The sequence below is a fragment of the Pelodiscus sinensis genome, chromosome 3, assembly GCF_052426305.1.
Source record: "Pelodiscus sinensis isolate ZL-2025 chromosome 3, ASM5242630v1, whole genome shotgun sequence".
Taxonomy (NCBI): domain Eukaryota; kingdom Metazoa; phylum Chordata; order Testudines; family Trionychidae; genus Pelodiscus; species Pelodiscus sinensis.
In genome coordinates, this window is record NC_143054.1 from 98,615,363 (window position 1) to 98,642,331 (window position 26,969).

Consider the following 26,969-nt stretch of genomic DNA (forward strand, 5'->3'; position numbering starts at 1 on the left):
ACTTTTATATACATCACGTAAGTGTTGTGACATTTATCATATTAGAGTTTGTGAAGATGCACAAATATTAAACATTACTTTGGAGTCAAGGATATTACATTATATGTGAAGAGAGAAGAGGGGAAACTCTCAAATACTGTATTTGCTGGATAACCAACAGATAGATTACCTTTGACCTTTCTATCCAGTCCTATGACTATCATATCCATGGCATGTGTTAGGGATAAAAAAAGACCATAAACAAGGAAAGTCAAAAAATCATAATTATTGTTGGTTGGAATTTTTAGCAATGCTTAATCTGAGAATGTTTAACCTATAATATGATACTAAATGCTTCTTTTTCTATTGTTATGATCCGTTTAGGGAATATGGAGCAATTTCACAAATTTAGCAATAGATATTTCACAAATTTTTGACCAATACATGTAAGGAAGAGCTACAGCACAAAAGGAAATCCTCAATTAATGTAAAATAATGAATAAAAGGCAAAAGGCTGTGAAGGGAAAAAACTGGCAAGTACAAGAAAGGGATCTTTCCTCTTCATTTAAGAAATGTTCAAAAGGTATGAACATAGACAAGCTTATGTGACATGTCTAATAATTCAAGTTAGCTCTTACAGCAGTAGATTTAGTAAAGCAAAAGGCATATTTCAGAAAAAAAAAAAGTATCTTTTTTTAACTGGTGTTCTTTGAGATGTGTTGTTCATGTCTATTCCACTTTAGGTGTGCGTGCTTGCCACATGCACCAATATTGTAAATTTTCCCTCTAACAGCATCCATAGGGGAGCGGGTCTGGTGAACCCTGTAGTGGCACCACCATGGCGCAGTATAAGGGGTACTGCGTGCTCTCCTCACCATCAATTTCTCCTTGCTAGAAACTCCAAAATTGGGGAAGGAGGGAGGATTGTGGAATGGACATGAGAAACATATCTCAAAGAAAACCAGTTACAGTAAAAGTAACTATTTTTTGTTCTTCGAGTGATTGCTCATATCCATTCCAAATGATGTGACTCCAAGCAGTCAACCACCTGGGCCCTTGTTGAATGAGCTCAAACGATCTGCAGTGGGAGCCCTAGCCAGGTCAAAGCAGGTCCAAATACATGAGGTAATCCAGTTAGCAGTTGCTGCGTGGACACTGACATGACCTTCACCCTGTCAGCTATAGCAATAAGAAGCTGGACTGATTTGCAGAATGGCTTAGTCCATTTCAGATAAAAGACCAAGGCACTCCTGACATCCAAGGTGTGCTGCCACCACTACTCCTCCTCCTCTGTCTTGTGAGGTTTGGGGCAGAACACACGCAAGATGTCTTGGTTCACGTGGAAGGAGGAGCCCACCTTCACCAGGAAGTGTGGTTGGGGGCAGAGATGGACCTCGTTCTTGAAGAAAACAGTGTTCGAAGGTTCTGAAGTTAAGGCTCAAATTTCTGAAACATGTTTCGTTGATGTCACCACAACCAAAAACACCACCATCCAGGATAAATGCAAGAGGGAACAGACTCCAAGCATCTCTAAGGGTGGCTTTATGAGTCAGGAGAGGACTAGGCTAAGATCCCACTGAGGGACATGGCCTGGTGATTAGTCACCTATAATTAAATGCTAGCCGATGAATAAAATTTATGTCCAAATAAATCTAGCCATTTCAGGTTTTTATTTTTTGGTGTACCCTTGGGTGCCTTTGTCTCTTCTTGTGATTGACAGCTTCTATTACAGGAGAGGTTTGAGTAGAGATACTAGTGGCCTTTGCAGGCACAAATTGCTTTCTCTGAGCTCTCTTAGAAATGCGGGTCAGGGAGGAGGGAGTTTGCCAATGAAAACTGGTTATTTTCAAGACTCCTTCGTATAATGGTAGGGCAACATGTCCTGAGGCTGAGGCACTGAGCATACCAAAGGGATGTCTGCAGTCTCCTCCATCTCTTCTGCCCATAACCCCAGTGTGACGGGGCGAACAGGACCCACTCTGCAGGGCAGGGAGTAGCCCAAGCCCAGCTGGCGGAGAGGGCCCCGCCCTTCCGGCCCTGCTGGGCATGCTCCCAGCAGAGGCCGGGTATAAAGGCAGAGGGAGCCCGGCAGGCAGGGGGACCGCCGGGTGAGGGAGGAGACCAGGCCAGGCCAGTGTTTTTGCAGCCGCTGGGATCAAAGTCGCTGCCTGTGCCGGACCCTGACACCGAGGAATCAGGCCCCAACCCCAGGAGACCAAAGCATACCCACAACCCCGGCAGGTACTGCCTCAGAGGCAAATGGGCCCCAGGGGAACCGGGGCGTGGTAGGAAGCAGCCCAGGGCAAAGGATATAAAGTTTGGCTCAGCGTGTATGAGCCGGATTCCCCGCCGAGCCGGCAGGAGCCACAGACCCTGCTAAAGGGCCCTGGGCTGGGACCCGGTGGAGAGGGAGGGCCCGGGTCCCCCTACCACGCAGACCCCCCCCCCTGGATAACCAGTCCTGGGGCCAGGAGAGGCTTCCCCAAGGGATTAGGTCTCGGATACCATATATCCCCTGATAGAGGGGCCTGCACTTTGTGTTGGGACATTGATACCGTATATCCCCTGATAGAGGGGCCTGGACTTTTGGGGACTTCGGGGTGCGGTATAGGCCCGGACTGAGACGCGGGCCAGTAGAAGGGGGCAGGAGCCCCCGTCAGGGGCGTACCGCCTGACACCCAGGTTCTAGACTACCCACCTTAGGACCTCCTGATGTACTCTTTTATCATCCTGCGGCATTGGGAGAGAAGCGAGTGAAACAGCTGCATCTGGGGAAGATGAAGAGGAGACCAGTGCCGGAGTTTCCACTCCTTGTCCCTGAGGTATCTCCATGGGGTTTTTTAGGGGTTTTGGAGTGCATGGTTTTTTTCTCCAGCAGTTTGCACTGGTTTGGTGGTTGAGATGCTGAGGCCAAGAGTTTCTCTGACATCCCTGACACCGACTTGGAAACCCGGGCTGCTTTGTAAACTCCCAAGGGTTCTCACGGGAACCAGGGCACCAGCCACTGTCCTTGCGGACATACTAGCAATTGCAATTCCGAGGGCTGGGGTGGCACCCAAGGCGGGCGAAGGAACCCTTGCTCTGTGCCAGCCTCTAATTGTATGAATACATTTCCTGGTGACCAGGAAACACAGGGCTCACATCTGTGGTACACACTCTGGGCCAGTGTTTCTCTGACCATGAAAAGACTCTTCTTCAGCAGTCACTCAGTAATCTATGCCTCCCACTACCCCTTCAGTGTTAGGATCTGGAACAGGACTGAGAGCAGAAGTGAGACAAGTGGTCCAAGGAGTATCCAGACTATGAGGACCATCAAGACCGGGACAGGTGCCGGTCTTCTGGAGATGACCTGTGTTCTGGGGAGCGGTCGTAGGAACAGTACTAAGGCCTCAGTGACACTGATCTCTTTTCATGGTTCGCAATCCAGGGAACATGAGCCTCAGCAAGACTGCACTGGCGAGTGCTATCCTGAACCCTGCCTTTGTCCCATATCAGGAGAACGAAGGGGTGTCTGCGATGCCTGTCTTCAGAATCTGAGACTTGATGGCTTCGCATGGGAGTGTGCTGGCATTCCAATCCCCTTGGGGACAAGCACTACTGTAGGGATGATACCCTGAACCAAGGCAGACTTGCCTCGAGACTGGGGCACACTTGGCATCAGTGCCACCAGTACTGTCATAGCCAGAATAAACGTTGCCGTTCACAGGGCTTCTGCAGTCAATGGTGCCTCTAGGTGCTAGAGGTCACTGTTGCTGCCCAATGCTGATGATATGGGCTGGGCAGGGTTGGACCACTACACCTGAGTCAAAGTTCGACTTCCTGGTGGAGACAATGAGCCACCAAACACAGGCCCAGCTTCCCCTCCCTACTTGTCCTTGGCTTTTTAGGATAGAGAGGAGCAGTCCTTGGCTGAAGCCTTCCTCATTGGGAATGGTGAAAGCGAGTGGTGCTGACTGAAGGATGGAACCGAAGGAGCATTCCGCACCAGAAGCACAATGCCTAAGGTGGAGACAGGCACCTTCTCCCCTGCTGGGGACAATGCTAATTCCATTTAGTGTGCATTCAAGCAAATGTCTCTATCCTTGGTATGGAGCTTGAATTATCTGCTAATCTGGCACCTATCACTAATGTGCCCCTCACTGACACATCACAGACAATTATCATGTGAGTCGTTCATGAGCATAGGATGCCTGCACAGTACACAAGGTTTGAAGCCTGAGAATCAAGGCATGCCTTGTCCTTAGGCAAATGTCCCAACCAGGGCAATTTAACTCTGCTAAACTAACTTATTAACTGGTTGAATAACTATCTACAGAGCTGCTAAAAAAGGAGAGGAGTCAAAGGGCTGGGGAGTGTGTTGTGCCATGATGGTGCCATTCCAGAGATCACCAAACCGTTCCCTTTGGATGCTACTAGGGGAAAAACTTCTGACACTGGTGCATGCGGCAAGCATACACACCTAACTAGAATGGATATGAGCAATCACGTGAAGAAGAATGATAAACTGCTTTGAACAATATTTACACTGTGTTATGAACAAAGACTTGCCTTCAATGGTAGAGATAAATATCCTTTCTGTACATCTGATTGTTCTTTCAGGAATGTATTTACCATGGCCAAATCAAGAATAAACTTAAGTTTTTGTACAAATGAAGAATTTATGCAGCTTCTTGTATTTTATCAAAATTTTGAGATTATATCTGTGATAATCTACAACCCCCACATAGAGCTGGAAAGGATTAAAGGAAATTACCAGACCCAGCTAGCCCCATCTCCAGCTCTGCAGAACATATTCCAATTAGAGACAGAGTTGAAAAAGGAGCAACCCAGCTCAGAAGGGAGAGGCTGGGGGAGGAAGACAGACCTACCCTAATGGTTCTAGACAAAAGGGGCTGAAGAAGCCTCCCTTTGAGAACATGACTATATGCTGAGGCTGATTGGGGCTGATGGTTTGATTTCTATATCCTCCCCCCCCCCCCCTTAATCTGGGACCAGCAGCTGAGGGAGAAAAGCAACAGCAGGAAAGAACCCAGGAAGGGTAACTCAGAAGGCCCCCTCGGAGGCCAAACACTGTTGACCCACCTAGGTCTCTGGGTTAGAGTCTGATAGAGTGGGCAGGCTCAGGTTCTTTACAGGCAGTCCCCGACTTACGCGGATCCGACTTATGTCGGATCCGCACTTACGAATGGGGCTTTCTCGCCCCGGAAGTCGGGGCGAGAAAGCCCCGTTGGTAAGCTGCTCCGGTGCCCCTGGTCTGCTGGAGACCGTCTCCAGCAGACCAGGGGCACCGGGCGGGTTCCCGCGCTTCTGAGGCTTTGCCAGAGCAAAGCCTCAGAGGCGCGGGGAACCGCCGCTGCTGCCGCTTCAATCTGGGTGCCTGTGGTCTGCTGGGGACCGTCCCCAGCAGACCACAGGCTCCCGGACTGAAGCCGCAGCCGCGGGGGGGGTCCCTCGCCTCTGAGGCTTTGCCAGAGCAAAGCCTCAGAGGCTCTGCTCCCCGTGTCCCTGGTCTGCTGGGGGGGGGGGGGGGAGGGCAGCTAGTGTGCTCCCCGCCCCCCCAGCAGACCAGGCTTTTGTTTTGGACTCTGGGGCAGAGCAGCTGGGGCGCTGCCGATTGGTCCTGCAGCGCCCGCTCTGGGCACTACTGGACCAACCCGGCAGCACCCCAGCTGCTCTGCCCCAGGTCCTGATTCAGCCGCTGCTGGTCAGTTTCAGCAGCGGCTGAATCAGGACGCCTGGGGCAGAGCAGATGAGGTGCTGCTAGGTTGGTCCAGTAGCACCCAGGAGCGGCGCTACTGGAGCAACCCAGCAGCACCCCAGCTGCTCTGCCCCAGGCATCCCCAAGTCAGCTTCTGCTGAAACTGACCAGCGCTGACTACAGGAAGCCCCAGGCAGAGTTGCTCTGCCCTGGGCTTCCTGGAATCAGCTGCTGATCAGTTTCAGCAGCAGCTGACTTGGGGACGCCTGGGGTTCTTAAGTTGATTCTGTATGTAAGTCAGAACTGGCGGTCAGTTTCAGCAGTGTCTGAATCTGGACGCCAGTTCCGACTTACATACAGATTCAACTTAAGAACAAACCTACAGTCCCTATCTTGTACGTAACCCGGGGACTGCCTGTATTTCACTACCCTAATGACAAGGTGGGAGTTACCCACTAGACCATCCAACCCTCCAATGATCCTATTACAATATCATATAATCATATCACCATATTGATAACACACAGTATGTGACATATGTTACTGATATTCTCTATTAGTGTGATTTTTGGAGGAGAGAAAGAAGAGACCAATACTTATTTTTATTCTGATCATGGCTTGTAAAAAGCTTCAGAGAGTCTCCATTTGCCTCAGCACCCAAAACTAATAAACATGACATGAAGTATGGCAGCACTACAAGTTACAGGATGCTAAGCATTTTAAAATTCTTACCAGCTCAATAATATAAACACTGCCAAACTGACATTCCTCAAGTAAGAGTAGTAGAGTTTGCGTCAGAACAGGCTTAAGACACCAAATGCACGTGGGGAAAAAACCTGAATTGCTACATGTATAGTAACTCATGTAGGACAGCTACTAAAATTGCTAGGGGACATTTGGATAAAAAAACTGTAGCAGTTCAAGTTTTCTTTTTGCAGCAATAAAAAAAGAGCATTCATAGCTACTTCTGAAAGACCCTGCAAGCTCAAGACAAATCCTTAGTATTACCTTCATTGTCACTAACCACAAGATGAAACACCCAGCTGTTTTCTACTATGGGGAGCAGCTGGATTACAACATCTGCTTCTTCAAAGAAGAGATGGATACATATGCCAGTGCTGCAATATAGTCTTCATCACCAATAACATTTCACAGGTAGCAGAATATGCAACCATACTAACCAAATGCTTAAAAGAACTCTTTGTCCATGTACTTAAGTGCTTTGTTGCACTTTTGTCATTCAGGAATTCTGCTCTGAGTATTTTCAGTTCTAAATTAAAATCACATGAAGATCTGTTTGTCAAGGAGTTCTGGAAGAAAGAGGAATACTGGAGAGGAAATGTGGACTAGGCCCTTGAGCAATCTTTTCATAGCCAATGGACACTAAGAATCTCTGTTCTAAGAGGATGATTTGCTGCTTCAGATGCCAGATGAATTTGAGTATCCAGACTTTTAAAAAGATAGTACACAATCAGGAATACAAGGTAATCAGGGAAACACAGGTTCTATGTTGCATGCTCATATGGTGAAGTATCTCTATTGTAGTGCAAATTCCGTAGTATTCAATACTAAAACTAAACAACAATAAGTTGAATTGAATAACACCAGTATCTTTCTTCATATGTGATAGCTGATGGTGAAAAATAAACTATATGCGTGAAGCTTTTTCCTTACATTTCTGTTAAAACAATTCTAGCACAGCACTACAAACTGAAACAGAAAATAAAATAATTGGATCACTTAGGATTCTTACAAATTTTCTCATGGGAAACTTAATTTTGCCTATGTATCCTGTAATCTAAGGTGTTATTCCCAAGAATCTTGATTTTCTGGTTGTTCCAAATGTATATTTGAAAGATACTTTAGAAGCATATGTTCCGTAGTGTTTGTAGTCTCTTGGCTATACTTTCCCCACAAAGAATTTTCTGCATTTAAGAAAAGCTTTGGTAACAATGGGACTGTAGACACACATGCATGCACAGTGGTAGCACGCATTCATGATTTATCAATCTATGTAAGAAGCCCTAGTCAAAACATTTTTTCTTGCTTAGATCTAAAGGAAGATACAGGACAATATAATTTGGGAGTGATTACTTACAGAGTTAATTACAGTCTAGATTTAAAGTGTCTGGTTATTTTCTTGAAAGAGCCACTCCACTAAATTAAAATGTTCATTCCATGAGCTGAAATATTAATACTTATTATTTTTCTGAGATCTTCACACTTCAAAGCACTGAACAAATATTAATTAGCCTCATCATATACCTGTGAGGGAATCAGTTATTGCTAAGGTACTGTTATAACTGTTCTACAGATAAGGAAACTGAAACCCAGAAAGCTTAACCAACACAGCCAAAGTCAGACAGCGAATCAGTAGCAGAGGAAAATTAGAATTTCATCTCCCAGTTCCTTGTGGTCAGTCTTTTAGCTCACATAAGGAAAAAGCATATTACATATAATTATTAGTATAATTATTAGTACCTCTTTTAAAGCTAATTCTATATAATAACAGAACTCATTTATCTTTCTCTACCAAACTACATTAAACATTTTTTTTTTTAAATCTCAATTTTCTTTCTCATTATATGGTACCCTTTTTTCTTCTACCTCTTGCTCTGTCCTAAAGTTACAAAATAAAAGTACTTTTAACATACTTTGTGTTCATAACAATACTTAGCACATTTGGGCCATGTTCTTTGTTAGTCCTTAGAACAGGATTAATAACAATAACTTAATAATTTTATGTATCATATTACCAGGCAGTCCAAACAGACATCAAATATGCTATTTTGCAATAAATTATTATTTTGATCACAATTGCAATTTGAAACCAAGATGCAAGAATTTCAGAAAACATGCAATTCTGTTGCTTCTAGTCTTTTTTCTGAAGTCTGTGGATTCATTTAAGCATTTTTTTTAAATGCTGTTTTTAAACCTAAAGATAAGTTTAAAATCTAAACCCTGTAAATAGCCCATTCCCAATTTGTAAACAAACTGTATTTCTCCTTATCTTCTTTCAACAATTGTGCATTTTAAAATGTGATTGCTCATTTAATAGCTTTTATTGTGTTTAAAGTACCTTGACACTAAAGATGATAAAAACTAAGAAAATCTAGAGCTAATGTCGTGTTCTAAAAATGCAGCATAACAATGTGTCCAGCTGAAGAAAAAACAGTTTGAGGTAATGATAGTAAATAATGTAATGAACAAATAATGGCACATATGACATATTTACTACTACATGAAGTGCTGCATACTTGATTAATATAACAAAGGAAAAATACTCATCAACTAAAACAGCATCCATACATTAGAGACAGTAATCAGATAAGGAAAGAGACTCACCACTTTGAGTAATGAAAGGATACTGAGGAATCAGTGAAGTGCCCAGAGTACTGGGCAATCTTAACTTGGAGTGCGGCGAGAGCAGTGATGGAGCCGGAAGCATGAGATTTGAGCCGGTCTGTAATAGGAAAGGCAAATCAGAAAGTAAGTTGTAATTTCCTGGGTTACGTACTGATGCAAGAATTGTATGTAAGTATTTACTTACCATAAATAATTATTAAATTCGAGACACACTGAGTGTCAAATTGAAGGCATCATGCTTTTGCAGGGAAAACATTTAGGAACAGAAAGTTGAAAAAAGATGGTTTGACATATACATGAAAGTTTAAATGCTTAACAAAAACAGAGTAGTAAAAAACTGATAGAATAAATAAAACACCCCAGAGCACAAATATAATGTACAGTTATGTATATGGGTAGTAACTCTTATTCATATTGGCCTACAAACTATTTATATGCTAGACCAAATTCAGAAATGGAAAATAACACTCCATTCTGGTATTTTAAATTAAACTGCGTTTAAAGAGAGCACTTATGAGGAAAGGGGTTAAATATAGTCATAGTGAAAATTATTCTTTGCAAACTGTGCAACATATTTACACAAAACACCAGGTACTTGTTTATGAAGATTACACAAAAGACACCTGTAGCAAACATGCTTATTTCCATAATGACATAGATAAAATAGCTGCAATCTGATTTGCTATAGAGTTTCTTTGCATACCTGCAGTTACCACAAATACAAACCCTTTTCAAAGATAGCTTCCCCAATTATCACCTCTAATATCATTAGCTCACAGACATTTACCTTCCCCGCTCCCCCGCATCCCCCTTCTGTTCTGAAATTTGATTTGTCCTTTTCAACTGTGTTCATTTTTTTTAATTGTATCCTTTGGTATATATGGTTGTGACTATTTTCTTCCACTATTTGATCTGAGGAAGTGGGTCTGGCCCACGAAAGCTCATCATCTAATAAACCATCTTTTAGTCTTTAAAGTGCTACATAGTCCTGTATTTTGTTTCAGCTACACCAGACTAACACGGCTACATTTCTATCCCTTTTCAAACTATTACTAATGTATTATCCTAGACAACGCAGGTAAAATGTATGAAGAGAATCTGAGGCATTTATATGGTCAAACGAAACATAAGTTACACCTATTGTCATTGACTGCTTTTGATCATAAATTGGTGAGAAAATATTGCATAAATGCCTGTGACCATATTCACTTATTTTCCTTGAAATAAAATCAGTTTAGTTGGCTGAAATTGGTTTTTCCCAGTAACACATATAAAAACAAAAAAAAGGAAGCCAATAATTATATCATCAATCATGTTCAGCCTATGCAGGTCAATAGAAATATTTCTTGTGACTTCTGTGGGTTATAGATCAGACCCTTACATTTTAGTTGTGGAGAATAATTATGACAAACTTAGCCTACTTCTATTTTATTAGTTTCTAAATTCTATTTAAAAAAATAGAAATAGCCAGTTACAAGAAAGGGCAAGCTGTCACTTGCTTTCAGAAGTAGTACAGTGACATAAGCACTGGTTGTATAAACTACAGGTTGCACCTCTAAAATCCAGTGCATGGCTCAGCTGTGTTGGGGAGGAGAGGGTGAGCTAGCGCGCAGCTCAGCTGGGCTTTTGGGGGGGAGGGGGGAGGAGGGCAGGATGCTGGAGGTGGGAGGGGACTGAAATGATCTCTCTTGGACTGGAAAAAACCCTTATCTAGGACCAGTCAGGTCTTGAGGGTGCCGGACGAGGGAGGTCCAACCTGTACAACATATATTCAACAATTCCCTAGGCATCGATCCTAAAAAAAAAAGTATGCATGAATTTAACTTTGAGCTTGTGTATACAAAAGCTGGGGTGCAAAAGTACATTGCATTAGCCTGAAGTGCACTAAGAATCCATTCTGGACACTGAAAGTTCTGTAAGGTATTTTTGTTTACCCTGCTTTGAAACTGGAATAGATCAAAGTGAACGACAGAACTTTCAGTGTGCAGAACCAGGATCCACGCCAACACTTAGTGCTCAGCAGGCTAGAGCAGAGAGGATTTACACCCCAGCCTGCCACAAATTAACTGTTCCCACAGAGAAGCCCTTTAAGCACACATAGGCTCATTAAAATCAATTAAACATAAGCACTCACTTAAGTGCTCTGTTGAACTGAGGCCTTGATGTTCAGTTGCAGGCAATTAATAGGTTGCCATTCCATACTCTTCACTCAAGTTATTCTGTGTACATTTCAGTGATATGTTAGCCACAAAATAGTGATACAAATATTTAATTATCACTGAAATACTAGGCTTTTCACATATTCTGTGGTTCTTCTGATACAGAAAGAAAGCTGATATAGCTTTAATCCCACTGTAAATTCTTTGAGCAGGGACTATTTTTTATTATTTGTCTGAACACCAATGCCAATGTGGCCTTGACTTGGCAACTACATACTACTGTAATATTTTTCAAAACAGGCTAATCTGTTTTGCTCATTTTTGGATTAAGTGCAACACACAGTTCATAAAATTAGACCAACCAAGGAGCATGACTCAAGAACTTGAAGCATCTGGGTTTTACTGCAATATGAGAATTCAATTGTATGTACATTTTAAGTATGGTAATACTCCTGAAATCTAAGCAGAGTGAAGACAAATTCTCCCCTCCTTACAAAAATCAGCCTGATTTCTCTCCTACATACACATTCTTCTTCCAAAACAAACAAACTAAAAACCCTTAAAAACAATGAATGGTTCTGCAGCACCTTAGAGATTAACAAAAAATGTAGACGGTATCCTGGTCTTTCGTGGGCACAACCCACAAAGAAGTGGGTTGTGTACATGAAAGCTCATGATCAGTGTTCCTTCTGTGATGTGAGGCAGCACAGCTTCACAGGTGATTACTCATTTCCACTGAGTCAGAAGCTCAGGTCTCCTTGCCTGGAGCTGATTAATCGCCTGTGAAGCTGTGCTGCCACGCAGCTTAGCAGGAACATTGCTCATGATACCATCTACATTTTTTGTTAGTCTCTAGGGTGCTGCAGGACCATTAGTTGTTTTTTAATTTTTTTTCAGTTACAGGCTAACATGGCTACCCCTCTGATTCTGATCAAAGTACTGATTAGAATGTTTCCATAATCTACTTTTTGTACATAAAAGTAAAAATTAGGAAAAAACAAATTTAAAAATTGCATATATCAGTACTGTTTCAATAACTTGCCTCAGTTGTGACAACCCTAAATAGAGTTTTAGAGATTAAATGAAATATGTCACATGTAAATTTATTTCACTATGGGTACGTACGTCTACACTTGCTCCCTAGTTCGAGCTAGGGATGAAAATGTAGGTGACCGAAATTGCTAATGAAGCAGGGATTTAAATATCCCACGCTTCATTAGCATGATCTTGCCGGCGCGTTACTCTGCTCAACAGCTGATTCGAACCAGGAAGTGCGCGTTAGTTTGAACCAAACCCCTTGGTTCAAACTAACATTACTCCTCATTTTTAATCCTAGGATTGAAAACGAGGAGTAACATTAGTTCGAACCAAGGGGTTTGGTTCAAACTAATGAGTCCCGGCACGCACTTCCTGGTTCGAATCAGCTGTTCAGCGGAGTAACGTGCCAGCGAGATCATGCTAATGAAGCATGGGATATTTAAATCCCCGCTTCATTAGCAATTTCGGTTGCCTACATTTGCATCCCTAGCTCAAACTAGGGAGCAAGTGTAGACATACCCTATGGGTATGTCTACACTACCCCGCTAGTTCGAACTAGGGGGGTAATGTAGGCATACCGCACTTGCAAATGAAGCCTGGGATTTGAATTTCCTGGGCTTCATTTGCATAAGCGGGGAGCCGCCATTTTTAAAACCCCGCTGGTTCGAACCCCGTGCAGCGCGGCTACACGGGGCTCGAACTAGGTAGGTGGAACGAGGTGTACCGGTAGTTTGGAATAGGAATCCTAGTCCGAACTACCTAGTTCGAGCCCCGTGTAGCCGCGCTGCACGGGGTTCGAACCAGCGGGGTTTTAAAAATGGCGGCTCCCCGCTTATGCAAATGAAGCCCGGAAATTCAAATCCCGGGCTTCATTTGCAAGTGCGGTATGCCTACATTACCCTCCTAGTTCGAACTAGGAGGGTAGTGTAGACATACCCTTCGATATTTATTTAGTTCACTTCTCTCTTTAAATTCAGGTTTCTTTTTGTATGCCCAACAAGCTTGGTAGATACCAGACCATATGCTTTGAAAGTTAGTCTGGATTTACATTAAATATATAAATTATCTTTTCCCACTTTTCTCTTAAAATGGCCCTTCTTTAAAATGCAATCAAAACCACAAAACAATTCACTTCCCAATTATCCTCCCTTAAAAAAAAACCTTACAGCAAGGCACTTACTTTTTGTTAAAGACAGATGGATATTTTTTGTTAATTTAAAAACTTTCATTTGAAAAAAAATATTACAGCAAAGGTCCCAATTCTGCAAATTACTCCATGTGGGAAGATCCCCTACACAGTGACTGCCCCTAGAAAAACGAGCTCTGTGCAGGCATAAGAAATAACTGAATAATCAGGTCTTACATATTCTTCCTGGCCATTAGGTTTCTGATATTATTTAAAAGTCTGGTTTAAAAAATTCTTATACAATGAAGAAAAGCACTACAAAGGGCTGGAGAAGTCAAATTTAGGTACATTTAATGATTTTGTTATTAGTATTGTTTGAAATTTGAAGTATGAATGTGCTAAAAAAGTATACTTTAAAAGCACATTAATACTTACGTTTTTTTCTCTACTTTTTCCAATAGACAAACATGTAATAATACCTATGGAACAAATAAGAGTGAAGCAATCACAAATTTTTGAAATGCATACTGTGGGAAGGGATTGCTAAATACCTTTACAACCACAAGTAAGGTTGGCTAAGATAGCCAACACCAATCTACTCATTTTTCACAACTTACTTTGCTTGCTTCATGCAAAAACCACAGCTTTATCAAAGACACGGTTTACTACCACCCATAAGTTGAGTAAAGCTAAAAGTTATAAAACTCAAAGTTTTTGCAGAGGTAAAAAGAAACCCACAATAATGTTTGCCAAGTTTAAACAATGCTGCTTTGCATTCCCTTTTTTGTGTTAGGACAGCTCTATGCAAATTATGCAAATACGTATTTTCAATGGTACTAGTTTTCATGTTAAAAAAGTAAATTGCTTGTGACAAAAAAAAAGAGATTTGACAAGCTAACAAAAACAAGTTTTCTTTTTCCTGACTACTCAGTTTGATGACCTTTGCAACTGATATAATTAAAATTTCCATATGTACTTGCAAGTCAAATTAAGTTGGCTAGGTCTGTATTATTTCTTATCCTTTTAGGTTTTCTTTTTGAAGTTTTGTGTCTTTAGGACACTCTTTTAAAGAAAACTTTAAAAGTAGTTTTAAAATCATGATTTTGTGGGTCTAAGAAGCTGAAAATGCAACCAGGTATTTTTTTAACCATTTCTTTTGTTCATTATGAGAATCGATCCATATGTAGTAACACTTCAGAATAAAATAAAAATATGCTACATTTTTATGTGATATCCAAGTCTCAAGTTTACATCTCATATACAGGTTCTTTTATTATTTGTATTATCGTAGCACATTGTGTCCTCAACTGAGATCAGGGCTCCATTGTGGTAGGTATGGTATACACATAGTAAGAGCCAGCCCTTGCCTCAAAGAGCTTCCAGGCTATGTAGGCAAGACAGACACAAGCCAGGTGAAATAAAGTATATTCCCTGGTATACAGATCAGGATCTGAGATACAGAAAGATCACAAGACTTTCCTAAAGTCACACAGGAAGTTTATGATTGAACCAGGAATTGCACAAATATATTTCAAGTTGCAGTTCAATGGCTAAACATCAAGGCAACTCTTTCTCTTTGTGTTGTGTTAAAAAATAAACATTTCTATAAGCATCTACTAGGTTTCTCCCTTGTAGTCATAAGAACTTGTGATTCCCTTTACAAGGCATATAGAGAAACAGTAATTTTTCTTGGATGAGGTTTAAGACAGATATTTCTACATAATAAAAATGCAGAGAGAGGTATTGCCATTTTAATGGGATTGGCTAATGCAATCACCAACAGCAGTGGGAAGTCTTGCTTAATAAAGGCTATGAGGATTATGTAACCTTTGTCTCCCCCAAGGTTGATTATTTTTCATACTATTGAAGGGTCTATGCGGAAAAATACTACATTTTCTTCAACAATTACAGGAAAAAGCTTCCATTGGCTCCAGTCTGGTTTCTTGCAAAGAGATATGGCAAACGGAGCATTCAAAGTTGGGTCTCACTTAAACATCTAAGGTCAGAAGGCTTTTTGTTTTTAACTGACTCACTGAATCTTTCCTATAACTGCATTTGCCCTCTGACTGATGCAATACAGTACTGTCTCATAACTCAGGGGCTTCAAGACAAATAATGCAAAACCTTATTTCTGCTCCTCCCTACTGCTGACAGAAAACATTGTGGCATAATTGTCTGTTTTAATTTAAATACATTTTCAGGAGACCAAGCAAAAGCCTGAAGTTCATACCCCAAACCCTCTTCCTCTAAGACATTAATTTATAAGAACATAAGAACAGCCATACTGGGTCAGACCAAAGGTCCATCTAGCCTAGTAGCCTGTCTGCCGACAGTGGCCAGCGCCAGGTGCCCCAAAGGGGGTGGACCAAAGACAATGATCAAGCGATTTATCTCCTGCCATCCATCTCCAGCCTCTGACAAACAGAGGCCAGGGACACCATTTCTATCCCCTGGCTAATAGCCTTTTATGGACCTAATCTCCAGGAAATTATCTAGTTTCTCTTTAAACTCTATTATAGTTCTAGCCTTCTCTGGCAAGGAGTTCCACAGGTTGGCTACACACTGTGTGAAGAAGAACTTTCTTTTATTAGTTTTAAACCTGCTACCCATTAATTTCATTTGGTGTCCTCTAGTTCTTCTATTATGGGAACTAATAAATAACTTTTCTTTATTCACCCTCTCCACATCACTCATGATTTTATATACCTCTATCATATCCCCCCTTAGTCTCCTCTTTTCTAAACTGAAAAGTCCCAGTCGCTTTAGCCTCTCTTCATATGGGACCCGTTCCAAACCCCTAATCATTTTAGTTGCCCTTTTCTGAACCCTTTCTAAGGCCAAAATATCTTTTTTGAGGTGAGGAGACCACATCTGTACAGAGTATTCAAGATGTGGGTGTACCATAGTTTTAGACAGAGGCTGTAAGATATTCTGTGTCTTATTTTCTATCCCTTTCTTTAAAAATTCCTAACATCCTATTTACCTTTTTGACCGCCGCTGCACACTGTGTGGAAGTTTTCAGAGAACTATCCAGGATAATTCCAAGATCTCTTTCCTGATTTGTCGTAGCTAAATTAGCCCCCATCATACTGCACGTATAGTTGGGGTTATTTTTTCCAACGTGCATTACTTTAAACTTATCCACATTAAATTTCATTTGTCATTTTGTTGCCCAATTATTCAGTTTGGTGAGATCTTTTTGAAGTTCTTCACAGTCTGTTTCTATCTTGACTATCTTAAACAGCTTAGTATCATCCACAAACTTTACCACCTCACTGCTTACCCTTTCTCCAGATCATTTATGAATAAGTTGAACAGGATTGGTCCCAGGACTGACCTTTGGGGGACACCACTAGCTACCCCTCTCTATTCTGAAAATTTACCATTTATTCCTACCCTTTGTTTCCTGTCTTTTAACCAGTTCTCAATCCATGAAAGGACCTTCCCTCTTATCCCATGACAATGTAATTTACACAAGAGCCTTTGGTGAGGGACCTTGTCAAAGACTTTCTGAAAATCTAAGTATACTATATTTACTGGATTCCCCTTGTCTGCAGGTTTGTTAACCCCTTTGGCACCTGCATTTTTCTCCTCAATAAAAGGTGAGAGTCCTTAGCCAGACTGGGCAACTTAATAGTGGTTATGTTTTAAAAAAGGACAACATTTTTGCAAAATTCAATTAGAAATCAGCTTAAGCAAAACCAATTTGAACTGATTTAATTAAAATGGCTTACCCCTTCCCGCCAAAAAAGAAAAAACAAACAAGCAAAAATAATCTCCACCACACATTTTCAGTTAAACCAGCACAACTTAGGGAGGTTGTGAAATCTACATCAGTGGAGATTTTTAAGAGCAGGTTAGACAAACAGCTGTCAGAGATGGTCTAGATGGCATTTGGTCCTTCCAGTCCTATGATTCTATGAACTTTCTTATGTCGACAAGGCCTAAATTGCCTTTCCTAATGATTGATTACAAGGCAGCTTGGATTTTGAATAAAATAAACTACCCAAAATAAGCAACACATTTATTTTTTGGATGGAAAATCTGTAAGATTCTTTCTAGTGGATTTCTTTTTAATTTTAACGAGTGGTGATCATTTCTAGATATTTCTCCTTGTTTCAAATGAATATATAAAGACTAAAAGGAAACTGTAAAACAGTGTTATGAAATACCTTGACGATGATGGAATTTAGAGCTCTGAGGTCCAGAATGGGTCAAAGGCCCCCTTTCACCTTTGGAACCAGAAAGTAACGGGAATAGAATCCCCTGTTTTGAAACTCAGGGGGAACGCGTTCCACCGCCCCTAGCATGAGGAGATGATTTACTTTCTCCTGTAGCAGAGGCTCATGAGAGGGGTCCCTGAAAAGGGACAGGATAGGGGTTTGGGAAGGAAGGGGCAAGTGGAAAGGGATTACATAACCCCTTTCCACTATCTCCAGCACCCATCAGTCTGACGTAAAGACTGACAAGCCTCAAGGAAATGGGATAAATGGTCCCGGAAAAGTAGGGAGAAGAGTGGTAAGATGCCCTCGAGGGTCCCGTCAAAACCCCTGATGGGGCCCCGGGGTCTTGTTAGGGGGCCCATGGTTATTATTGGGGGCTGGGCATGGCTAGTGCCTGTCATTCCTGCCATTACCAGTCCTGCTCCTATGGCGGGCGAAGTTGGGACGTGGGCTCTGGGGAGGCACTCTAGGAACATTCCTATTTGAGCAGGTATGCCTCTGGGTATCAGGCTGTGAAGGCTAGGACTATAACAGAGTTTAAAGAGAAGCTAGATAATTTAATGGAGGTTAGGTCCATAAAAGGCTATTAGCCAGGGGATAAAATGGTGTCCTTGGCCTCTGTTTGTCACAGGCTGGAGAGGGATGGCAGGAGACAAATCGCTTGATCATTGTCTTCGGTCCACCCTCTCTGGGGCACTTGGTGCTGGCCACTGTCGGCAGACAGGCTACTGGGCTAGATGGATCTTTGGTCTGACCCAGTATGGCCGTTCTTCTGTTCTTATGAGTGTGAAGGCGTAAGGACTTTACTGTCGCTCTGGTATCCTTGAGGCCATGAAGCCTCTGGTCGGTCTGCTCCGAAAAGAGCGAGGGTTCCTTGGACGGGAGGTCCTGAATGGTGTTTTGGAGCTCCAGCGGCATCCCAGAATCCTGGAGCCATGAGCTATGGTGCAGAACCACCCTGGTGGCCATCACTCAAGCTGCGGCGTCCGCCACATCGCGAGCCGCTTGGAGAGCTGCTGTGGAGATTGCTCTCCCTTCTTCGTGAAGAGCCTTGTACTCCAAGTGGGAGTCCCTAGGGAGCAAGTCCGTAAACTTGTCTATGGACACCCGGGTATCGTATACGTAATGGGACAAGAGGACTTGCTGGTTGGCAATGCGATATTGGATGCCCCCAATCGCGCAGACCTTCCATTCCAGCAGGTCAGACTTTTTGGCCTCCCTCTTCTTAGGGGTGGCAGCAGGCTGCCCTACTCTCTCCCTTTGATTAACGGCTTGCACCACCAACGAGCCTGGGGGAGGGTGAGAGAAGAGGTGTTTGTTACCCTGTTGGGGGACAAAGTACCTCCTTTCTGCACACTTATCCATTGGAGGAATGGAGGGGGAGAGGGGTTGCCACAAAGCTTTGGAGATTTTGGCCGTTTTGTTGACCGGTAGAGCCACTCTAGAGGGGCTGTCGGCATGCAGAATGTCAACAGTAGGATCTGAGTTGTCGGAAACCTTCTCCACTTGAACCCCCAAACTTTGGGCCAGGCGGCGGAGAAGGTCCTGATGGGTTCTAGCGTCCATGGAGGGCATGGACGGGGTGGAGTCGGCTAACGCCTCAACTGGGGAGGAGCACAATGACCCCTTTTGGACCTCACCCACAGGGGCATCCTCGCGACCTGGATCATCCAAGGTCTCCATGGACGAAGAAGGGGGGAGGTTGGCTCACCGGAGCTGCGCTTCCCTCTGGACCTGAGGATGACTGTCCCGGAGGTAAAAACATCCTGAGGTGGGGGAACTGACCAGAGGTATCGCAGACAAAGGAACTCGTGGCCCCGAAGATACAGAAGCCAGTCTGGAGGGGATCTGCACCCTGGCTCTGGTGATAAGCCCAGGGAGTCCAGAAAGGCCATTGCCCTGGAGGCTGAGGGGGCCATGTTTGCACCATGGGCACCGGAACCGGCTGAGCCCACTGTTGCTGGTACAGGAGCAGAGGACTATGGTGCTGGGAATGGCACCGTGAGCGAGACTTGGAGGCTCTCGAGGACCGGCCGGATTCTGCCTCGGAGTCAGACAAATACTCCAAGGCGGACCAGGGCAGTGCCGACGCGGGTGCTGAAGGAGTTGCGGTGCACTGAGACATGGACTCTGGCTTGCCATGGTGGTGGTGGAGGCATGGCTGTGCGGGGGTCCCGCATGGAGGTAGGTGCTGATGGGCCCCAAGGCAGTGACAACCCTGGGCGATGTTGCCGCACCAAGTCCAGTGCCGTGTCTTTGGACGGTACCGGGAGTGTTGGTGCCTCGATAGCCAGTGCTGTATGCAGTACTGTCGGGGAGGGGTGATGTCTGCCCTCATGAACCATATCTTCTGTTGTCCTGAAAGGCGATTGGTGCCAAGCGTCCCTGTGCCGCCTAGAGGGTGCCAGAGTTGGAGGAGGAGGGAACGGGGAGGACTCAATTAGAACACTCGCTGCCTCCAAGGCCTCCGGTGTGGATGGCTCTAGGAAGTCCTCCAGAGGGCTGATGTCCCCTCACTGGGAGGCAGGCCCGCCCAACCTAGAAGGTCCAGGCTCTGGGCTCGTCGACGCTGCATGCCCCACTGGAGGGCACACGGAAGGCGCATGCCTCGGTGGAGACTGACCCCTGTTAGGCCACCTCTTCTTCTGAGGTGCCAGCGATTGAGAGCAGTGCTGGGGCCCCTGTGGTGCCGGAGAGGCACAGTGCGCTCCGGGAGGCCAGAGCCGAATCCGGTGCTGGTGCCAATCAGAGAGCTGCTTCCATGAGGAAGATCTTAAGGCGTGACTCCCTCTCACGTTTTGTCCTGGGCTTGAAGGCCTGATAGATTTTATAGGCTTCTGTAAGGTGTGCTTCTCTCAGACACTTTAAGCACGATGAGTGCGGGTCACCACACAGCATAGGCCTATTGCACTTTTTGCAGGGCTTAAAGCCTTGAAGGCCGGGCATGTTCTGCTGCGGGCGCACGGCACGCCGCGGCGGGGAGCAATCAACAGAAAACAACAAAAAAGTCTTTAACTTAAATTGCAGACACTTTGCTGAAAATTAATTAAAAACTTAAGAAGAACAAAGAAAACAACGATCACGTTGAGGAGCTGAAGGTCGTTCCAAGGACCGTCATGGCGGTAAGAAGGAACTGAGAGGGTGATGGGGCTAGCAGGGATATATATGGGCTGCTATACCGGCACCACTCCCGGGGGCTCCCTGCTGGCCCTAAGGGTATTACTGAGGGAAAAACTTCTGACGGAACGTGCACGCTGTGTGCACACACCTATATTGGAATGCACATGAGCAATCACTCGAAGAAGAACTTTTCTCTGTAAATATTGCACGAACATGTACAGAGAGAAACAAGAAGACCAAGAGATAATGAACAAAGAAAAAAAATTACAACACCAATCTGTAATATACATTGACTAAAAGATTTACCTGGCATTGCTCAGGTCCTTAACCCAATTAATTTTTTTTTCTTCATTTAAAACATTGCTCTGGGGTGGGGCCGGGGATGAGGGGTACACAGGCTGCTCTGGGGAGAGAAGACTATCTGAGACCTCTCTCACATCAGCAGCTTCGGGCCAGATGAGAAGTGCCCCTCTATGGCCACTGTAGCTCCAGCAGGCATAGCCGGGGGAGGGGTGCATGTCCCCCAGCTTTGTCTACCCCCTGTACTCCCCAGCCAGAGTGAGGAATGCAGCAAACAGTGCACTTTCCCCTCACTCCCTGACGAACAGAAACAGTCAGCAATACAACCTCTATGGTGGTTTCAGTCGCTTGGTTTTTTCGAGAACTGTATCTCGCAAATTTCCATGACATTCATCTATGTTTCTGTTGGCATGCTGGGCCCAAAAACAGTTGCGCTGACATCGTTCTACTGTGCACAGGAGGCAGGCTGTGAAAAGCCTTTATAGGACAGTTAATAACCCACAGACACGCTCCTGAACTGATACATAAGATCATAGTGTATCAGTAGAGATAGTGGATCTACTTGTCAAAATACCCTCCGCATTCTAATGGGAACCATCTTGATCACCTGGCACTCACAGCATCTCTAGGTTTGTCCTGTGAGTTGATAAACAGACTTGATTTCAATCCACTTCCTCTAACTTAAGTATAGGATGGCAGAAGCACAAAGCCCATTTATTCAAGCTTTGAATAGAGAAGAGGATTTGGTCTACAGTGCACTGCTCTAGTAATCTCTGTGACTAATTTACAAGCAGTTAAATCTTACATACAATGGATCAGAGTACAATTCAAGTTCTGATAGCTACAATCAAGCAGTGCTAAGGTTAAAGACTGGCTCTCTCTCTCTCACTCACACACATACACTCACTCACTAATTTCAATTTTCAACTGAAAACACTTTTTCTACTTCATTTAGCTTTCCTTCTGCTATTATTTTAAATTTTACAGTGATACTGTGTAAGAAGCATATTTCTCTCCAATGCTAAGATATATTTGGCAGAGGAGTTAGGGGAAATGAAGAACTGGTTACAGTTCATGGATTCTGCAGATTGATTTGCAATCGTCTCAGTAGGAATTACAGAAGTCTACACAGCACAGAGGAGCCAGATCAGAGATAAAAATCTAGACCTAACCAGGATATATGAAAAACAATTTATAAAATAAAGCTATATCGTGTTGCACTGCACCTTATGATGACATGCAAAAATGAAATGTCAAACAAAAGTGAAAGCGTAAGTTGGTTATTTAGTTGTTTAGTTTAATAACACATGATTTTGAAGTATGTTTGTGCCTTTGTGCTATTTTTGTATAGTTGCCATTCCAAAATTAAACCTTAAAAAATAATATAATGCTTCAGAATTTTGTAGCTATAGGATATATCAGGGTTCTGTAAATCTCACATATTGATTAGTTAAAATCCATGTAATCTTTTTATAGCCACAACATATATTTCCTGTGCATATTAGAACTGTTGGGTTCTATTAAATCCTAATTAACTAAATAAATTATATTGTAATAAACTTTTTTTCTAATGAAATATATCTTTTCTGTTAACTTAAATACTTCTTCATGTCTGAAATGCACTGCCTACTCTGCATTGCATTCCTGTGTTTAAGGGAGACTATTTGGAGGAGTATCATACCCAGGTGGTGTTCCCCCTTAGCGGAAAAAAACATTTTCAGCATGCGTAGGGATCCAAAAATTGAACTACATATCACAGGTTTCATGGGCAAAATCTTCAGCTTGAGGGGAAAAAGGCATATATATTAAATCTGCAAACAACGTTACTCTGAAAAGTGCTTCTGCACCCTGTTGACAACTGGCAATATGCAGACTAGAAATCATAGAATCACAGTGATGGAGAAGACCTCAGGAGGTCATTGAGTCCAGCCCCCTGCCCAAAGCAGGACCAACCCCAACTAAATCATTCCAGCCAGGACTTTCTCAAGGGACTTAAAAACCTCCAGGGATGGAGATTCCACCACCTCCCTTGGTAACCCATTCCAGTGCTTTACCACCCTTCTAGTACCATCAATAAGGCTTTTTAAAAATACTGCTAGCTCTCCTGGACTCCTTTCCCCTTCATGTTAGCATCCCATGGGATCCTGCCCATCAGTTCTCTGAGGGAGTCAAAGTCTGCTTTTCTGAAGTCCAGGGTATGTATCTGGCTGCTCTCCTTTCTTCCTTTCATTAGGATCCTGAAATCGACTCTCTCATGATCGCTGCTTCCCAGGTTGCCACCCACATCTATTTCCCCTACTAATTCCTTCCTGTTTGTGAGCAGCAGGTCAAGTGGCACGTGGCCTCTGGTTGGCTCCTTCAGCACTTGTACCAGGAAGTTATTTCCAACATTATCCAAAAACTTCCTGGACTGTCTGTGTACTGCTGTACTAGTCTCCCAACTGATATCCAGGCGATTAAAATCCCCCAAGAGAACCAGGGCATGTGATCTGGAGGCTTCTCTTAGTTGCCTGAAGAAAGCCTCAACAGGGCCGGCCTTAGGCTGATTCAGTCGAATTGGGCCCCGCACCTAAGGATGCCCCGCGCCCCTGAACCTGGAAGTGCCGGCGAGTTACAGAGCCGGGGCCCTGCTCCACCAATATGTGGAGCTGGGTCTCTCCCCTGGCTCTGCCAGGAGCGAGCCCCAGACTCCCCCTGCCGCCGCCCACCCCCACGCATCCTCCCCCCCCCGCCCCCAGAGCACCCCCCTCGGTCCTGGAATGTCCCTGCCGTGCGCGGCTCCTCCTCGCCGTCTGCTGCAGCCCATGTGTGGCGTTACAGGTGGGCGAGGAGGACGCCTGGGCATGACATGACGTCACGGCCCGGGATTTTGAAACTCCCGGGAAGCGCATTGCGGGGCCTGGCTGGCTGCGGGTTCAGCCTCCGGAGCGCAAACTCTGGCCCCACAATGGGGAAGGCAGAAGGTAGGGAATGGGCTTGTGCGGCAGCAGTGGCGGCTTGGGCTTGAGGGGAGGAGAAGAGGCGGAGGCGGTGGGGGGAAAGGGGAATTAACACAGTTAATTCGAACACAGGCAGGCGGAGAGGAAAACGCTTTGCTGTCCCTCAGCAAGGTAGGCAAGCAAGCGGAAAAGCTGAGAACCGGCTGTCTGGGGGGATTCCTTTAAGCACGAGCCTCAGATAGCCTCAGACAGCAGCCACAAAACGCTAATTCGGACTAGTTTTTAAGTCTAGATGTGCTAATTCGAATTAGCTTAGTTCGAATTAATTAATTCGAACTAAGTCAGCTTGAATTAGTGCTGTAGTGTAGACATACCCTTAGATACTTGAAAGCTGCTCTCATGTCCATTTTCGGTCTTCTCTTTTCCAAGGTAAACAAGGCCAATTTCTTCAGCCTTGCCTCATATCTCATTTGTGTTGATCTTCTCTGGACTTTCTCCAGTTTCTCTACGTTTCCTGAAATGTGGCACTCAGAACTGGACATGATTCTCCAGCTGGGGCCTAATGTAGATGGCTCATTCCCTGCCTAAGGGACGTGAGACTGGGCGGGTTAATTTCCAATCCTCCTGTTCATTCTTTTCCGAAGTCAAGAGGGCATGGAAGTTCTGATGGGGGCTCTGCAGGAAGGCAGCCAGCAACGCCCCCTTCCTGAAACCTTGTGCAGGTGTTAAACAGCTGTCCAGCCCACCCTAGAGGTGACTGCATTTCAGCATGCCTGAAGCAACACTGCACCAGCAATGGACAGGAGAATGGCTCCCGGGCATGGCTTGCTCGTGACTGCTTCAGTCCCATTGATGGGCCTCAGCCTCTTTCCTTCCACTCCGCCACTTTGCAATGGGACTGCAGTCTAGATGGGGCCAAATGGCGGAAAAGCCTCCTCTTTCGGCAGAGCCCTTATGCCTCGTGAAATGAGGTATACAGGGCTCCCCGAAAGAGCGTGTTTGCTCTTCCACGAAAAAAAGTGGAAGAGCAAATGCATTCCCTGGATGTGGCGGGGTTTTTGCGGGATACTTTCAGTATCCCGCAAAAGCCCCATAGTCTAGACATAGACTCAGATGGAGATAATTTTCAAAGAGAAAAATAACTGTAGGAACTGAAAAGACACATATCATCTTTCTTTCCTTTCTCTCTGTCCACAACAGCCACAATGTGTAAAGGATAAGGAAAGTAGCATTTTACTGGGTAAAGAGTTTTGGCAAAAAAGCATCCAATCAATCAGATTGAAAAAGAACAGGTGATGAGAGAAACCCTTTTGCTTTAAATTAACTTATCTTGTTAATCTATTAATCTGTGTTTTAATTTTTATTTCTTCATAACCAATTCTGACTTTTATGCCTCATTACGTGTAATCACTTAAAATCAATCTCTCTGTAGTTAATGTACTTGTTTGTTTTATCTGAAACTGTGTATGGACTGAAGTACTTGAGAAATTCCATTTGAGAGTTTATGCATATAATTTTCTATTAATAAAATGACAGACTTTCTATGAGCTTATGTTGTCCAGGAGAGCACTGGACAGTAAAAGACAGATTTCTGGAGAAAAACTGGGACTAGGAATTTGATGGTGGTGCTCTATAATATAATTCTAGAGCCAATGGCTAGGGCACTCAAATATAATACACTTGGGAATGATTTACATGTTAGAGGCTGAGTGAGAGTAGAACAGGAATGGTAGTTCTTCCAGCAAAGCAGTATAGAAAGATATCCCAGAATTGAGGGGATACAGCTGTTCAATATACAGAAGGTCACATATAGAAATGCTTTCCCTCTCTAATCTATTGTCAATTAACAAAAAAATAGTCTAATTACAAATAAACTCTGCAAGTTTTTCATAAATTTTCTCTCTCTTTTTTTTTGTTTTAATCTCAAATGTTCCTCCTACATATATTTATTTTACCAGTTTAGGCATTTGATTGTTTGCAGACTATATACAGTGTGTTTGTAGAGTATTACCTTGTAATTCAACTGGTTGCCAGGAGAACATATTAAGGCAAAGTTGTCTCATTACAGTGTGTGTCTAGGTAAAATAAATGTAATAAATGCCTGCAATAATCCTTTTAGGTGTGGGAATCTACTGAAATATCATTTTACATCCTGTTCTCTACCAAGGGCATATTTAGAGTAGAGTATGTACTACTGTTCCATTTTTGTGGATTTAAAAGTTTTATTTTTGGGATGAAAATAGTTTATTACCGTAGCGTTAGATATATGGTTCTACTTCAAACATAGGAAGCCAAGTTTAATAAAAATGGCTCCCTAGAAACTGTGAATTTAAGGTTATTTTGGAGGACAACTGAAGCTTCTTTGGAAACAGAAAGGGGGCGATTTCGCCATACGTTACAGAATAGCACATGTGGGAGGCGGTAGATGAAGATTTTCTAATAGAGTTAATCAACGGCAGGGGCTCCACTCCTTCTGCATGTACTGATACTGAAATATCTCAGGACTAACACTGCTTTTACAAAGTTTTGATATTTTGGTGTATAGTCATCTTGAGATTTTCTATTTCCACAAGGAAACTTGTAATAGCTGTTATAGGAACCTCTATCTTTCTGATCTGAATTCAAAATCAAAATTGTTACACAAGGTATTCCAGGATGTACTAAATTATAGAAGGCCTGGAGGGGAGAGGAAGTGGAGGGAGATCCTCAACTGGTGTAAATTGGCAATAGAGCTATGACAATTTACACAAGTTGAGGATCTGTCTCTTGCTCTTTAATGCAAACAAAAAGGACAAGTTGCCAGCTTCTTCCACTTGATCACTTAGATTAGTGGTTTGACCTGTGGATCCCTGGGAGTCTGAAACTATGTCTATGGGGTCCATGAAAGGTTCTCATTTCAGGGATGTTAAATTTCGATTAATCAACTAATCGAGTAGTTGATGGAATTTCCATCGTCTACTCGATTAGACAAAAAAGGGGGGCAGCACTTGCTATCCCACTGCACCTCTCCCTTTGAAATGT

At 43.6% G+C, this 26,969-nt stretch overlaps 1 protein-coding gene across 6 annotated transcripts in view; it reads right to left on the minus strand.

The window, feature by feature from the left end:
* Positions 1 to 26,969, minus strand: part of AHI1 (Abelson helper integration site 1) — a 181,962-nt gene that overhangs the window by 65,550 nt on the left and 89,443 nt on the right. For all 6 annotated transcript variants that reach the window (XM_075924228.2, XM_075924227.2, XM_075924231.2 and 3 more), the window contains exon 19: positions 9,023 to 9,140. In XM_075924228.2, coding sequence (XP_075780343.2) covers positions 9,023 to 9,140 — 118 coding nt within the window. The remainder of the gene's footprint in view (positions 1 to 9,022; positions 9,141 to 26,969) is intronic.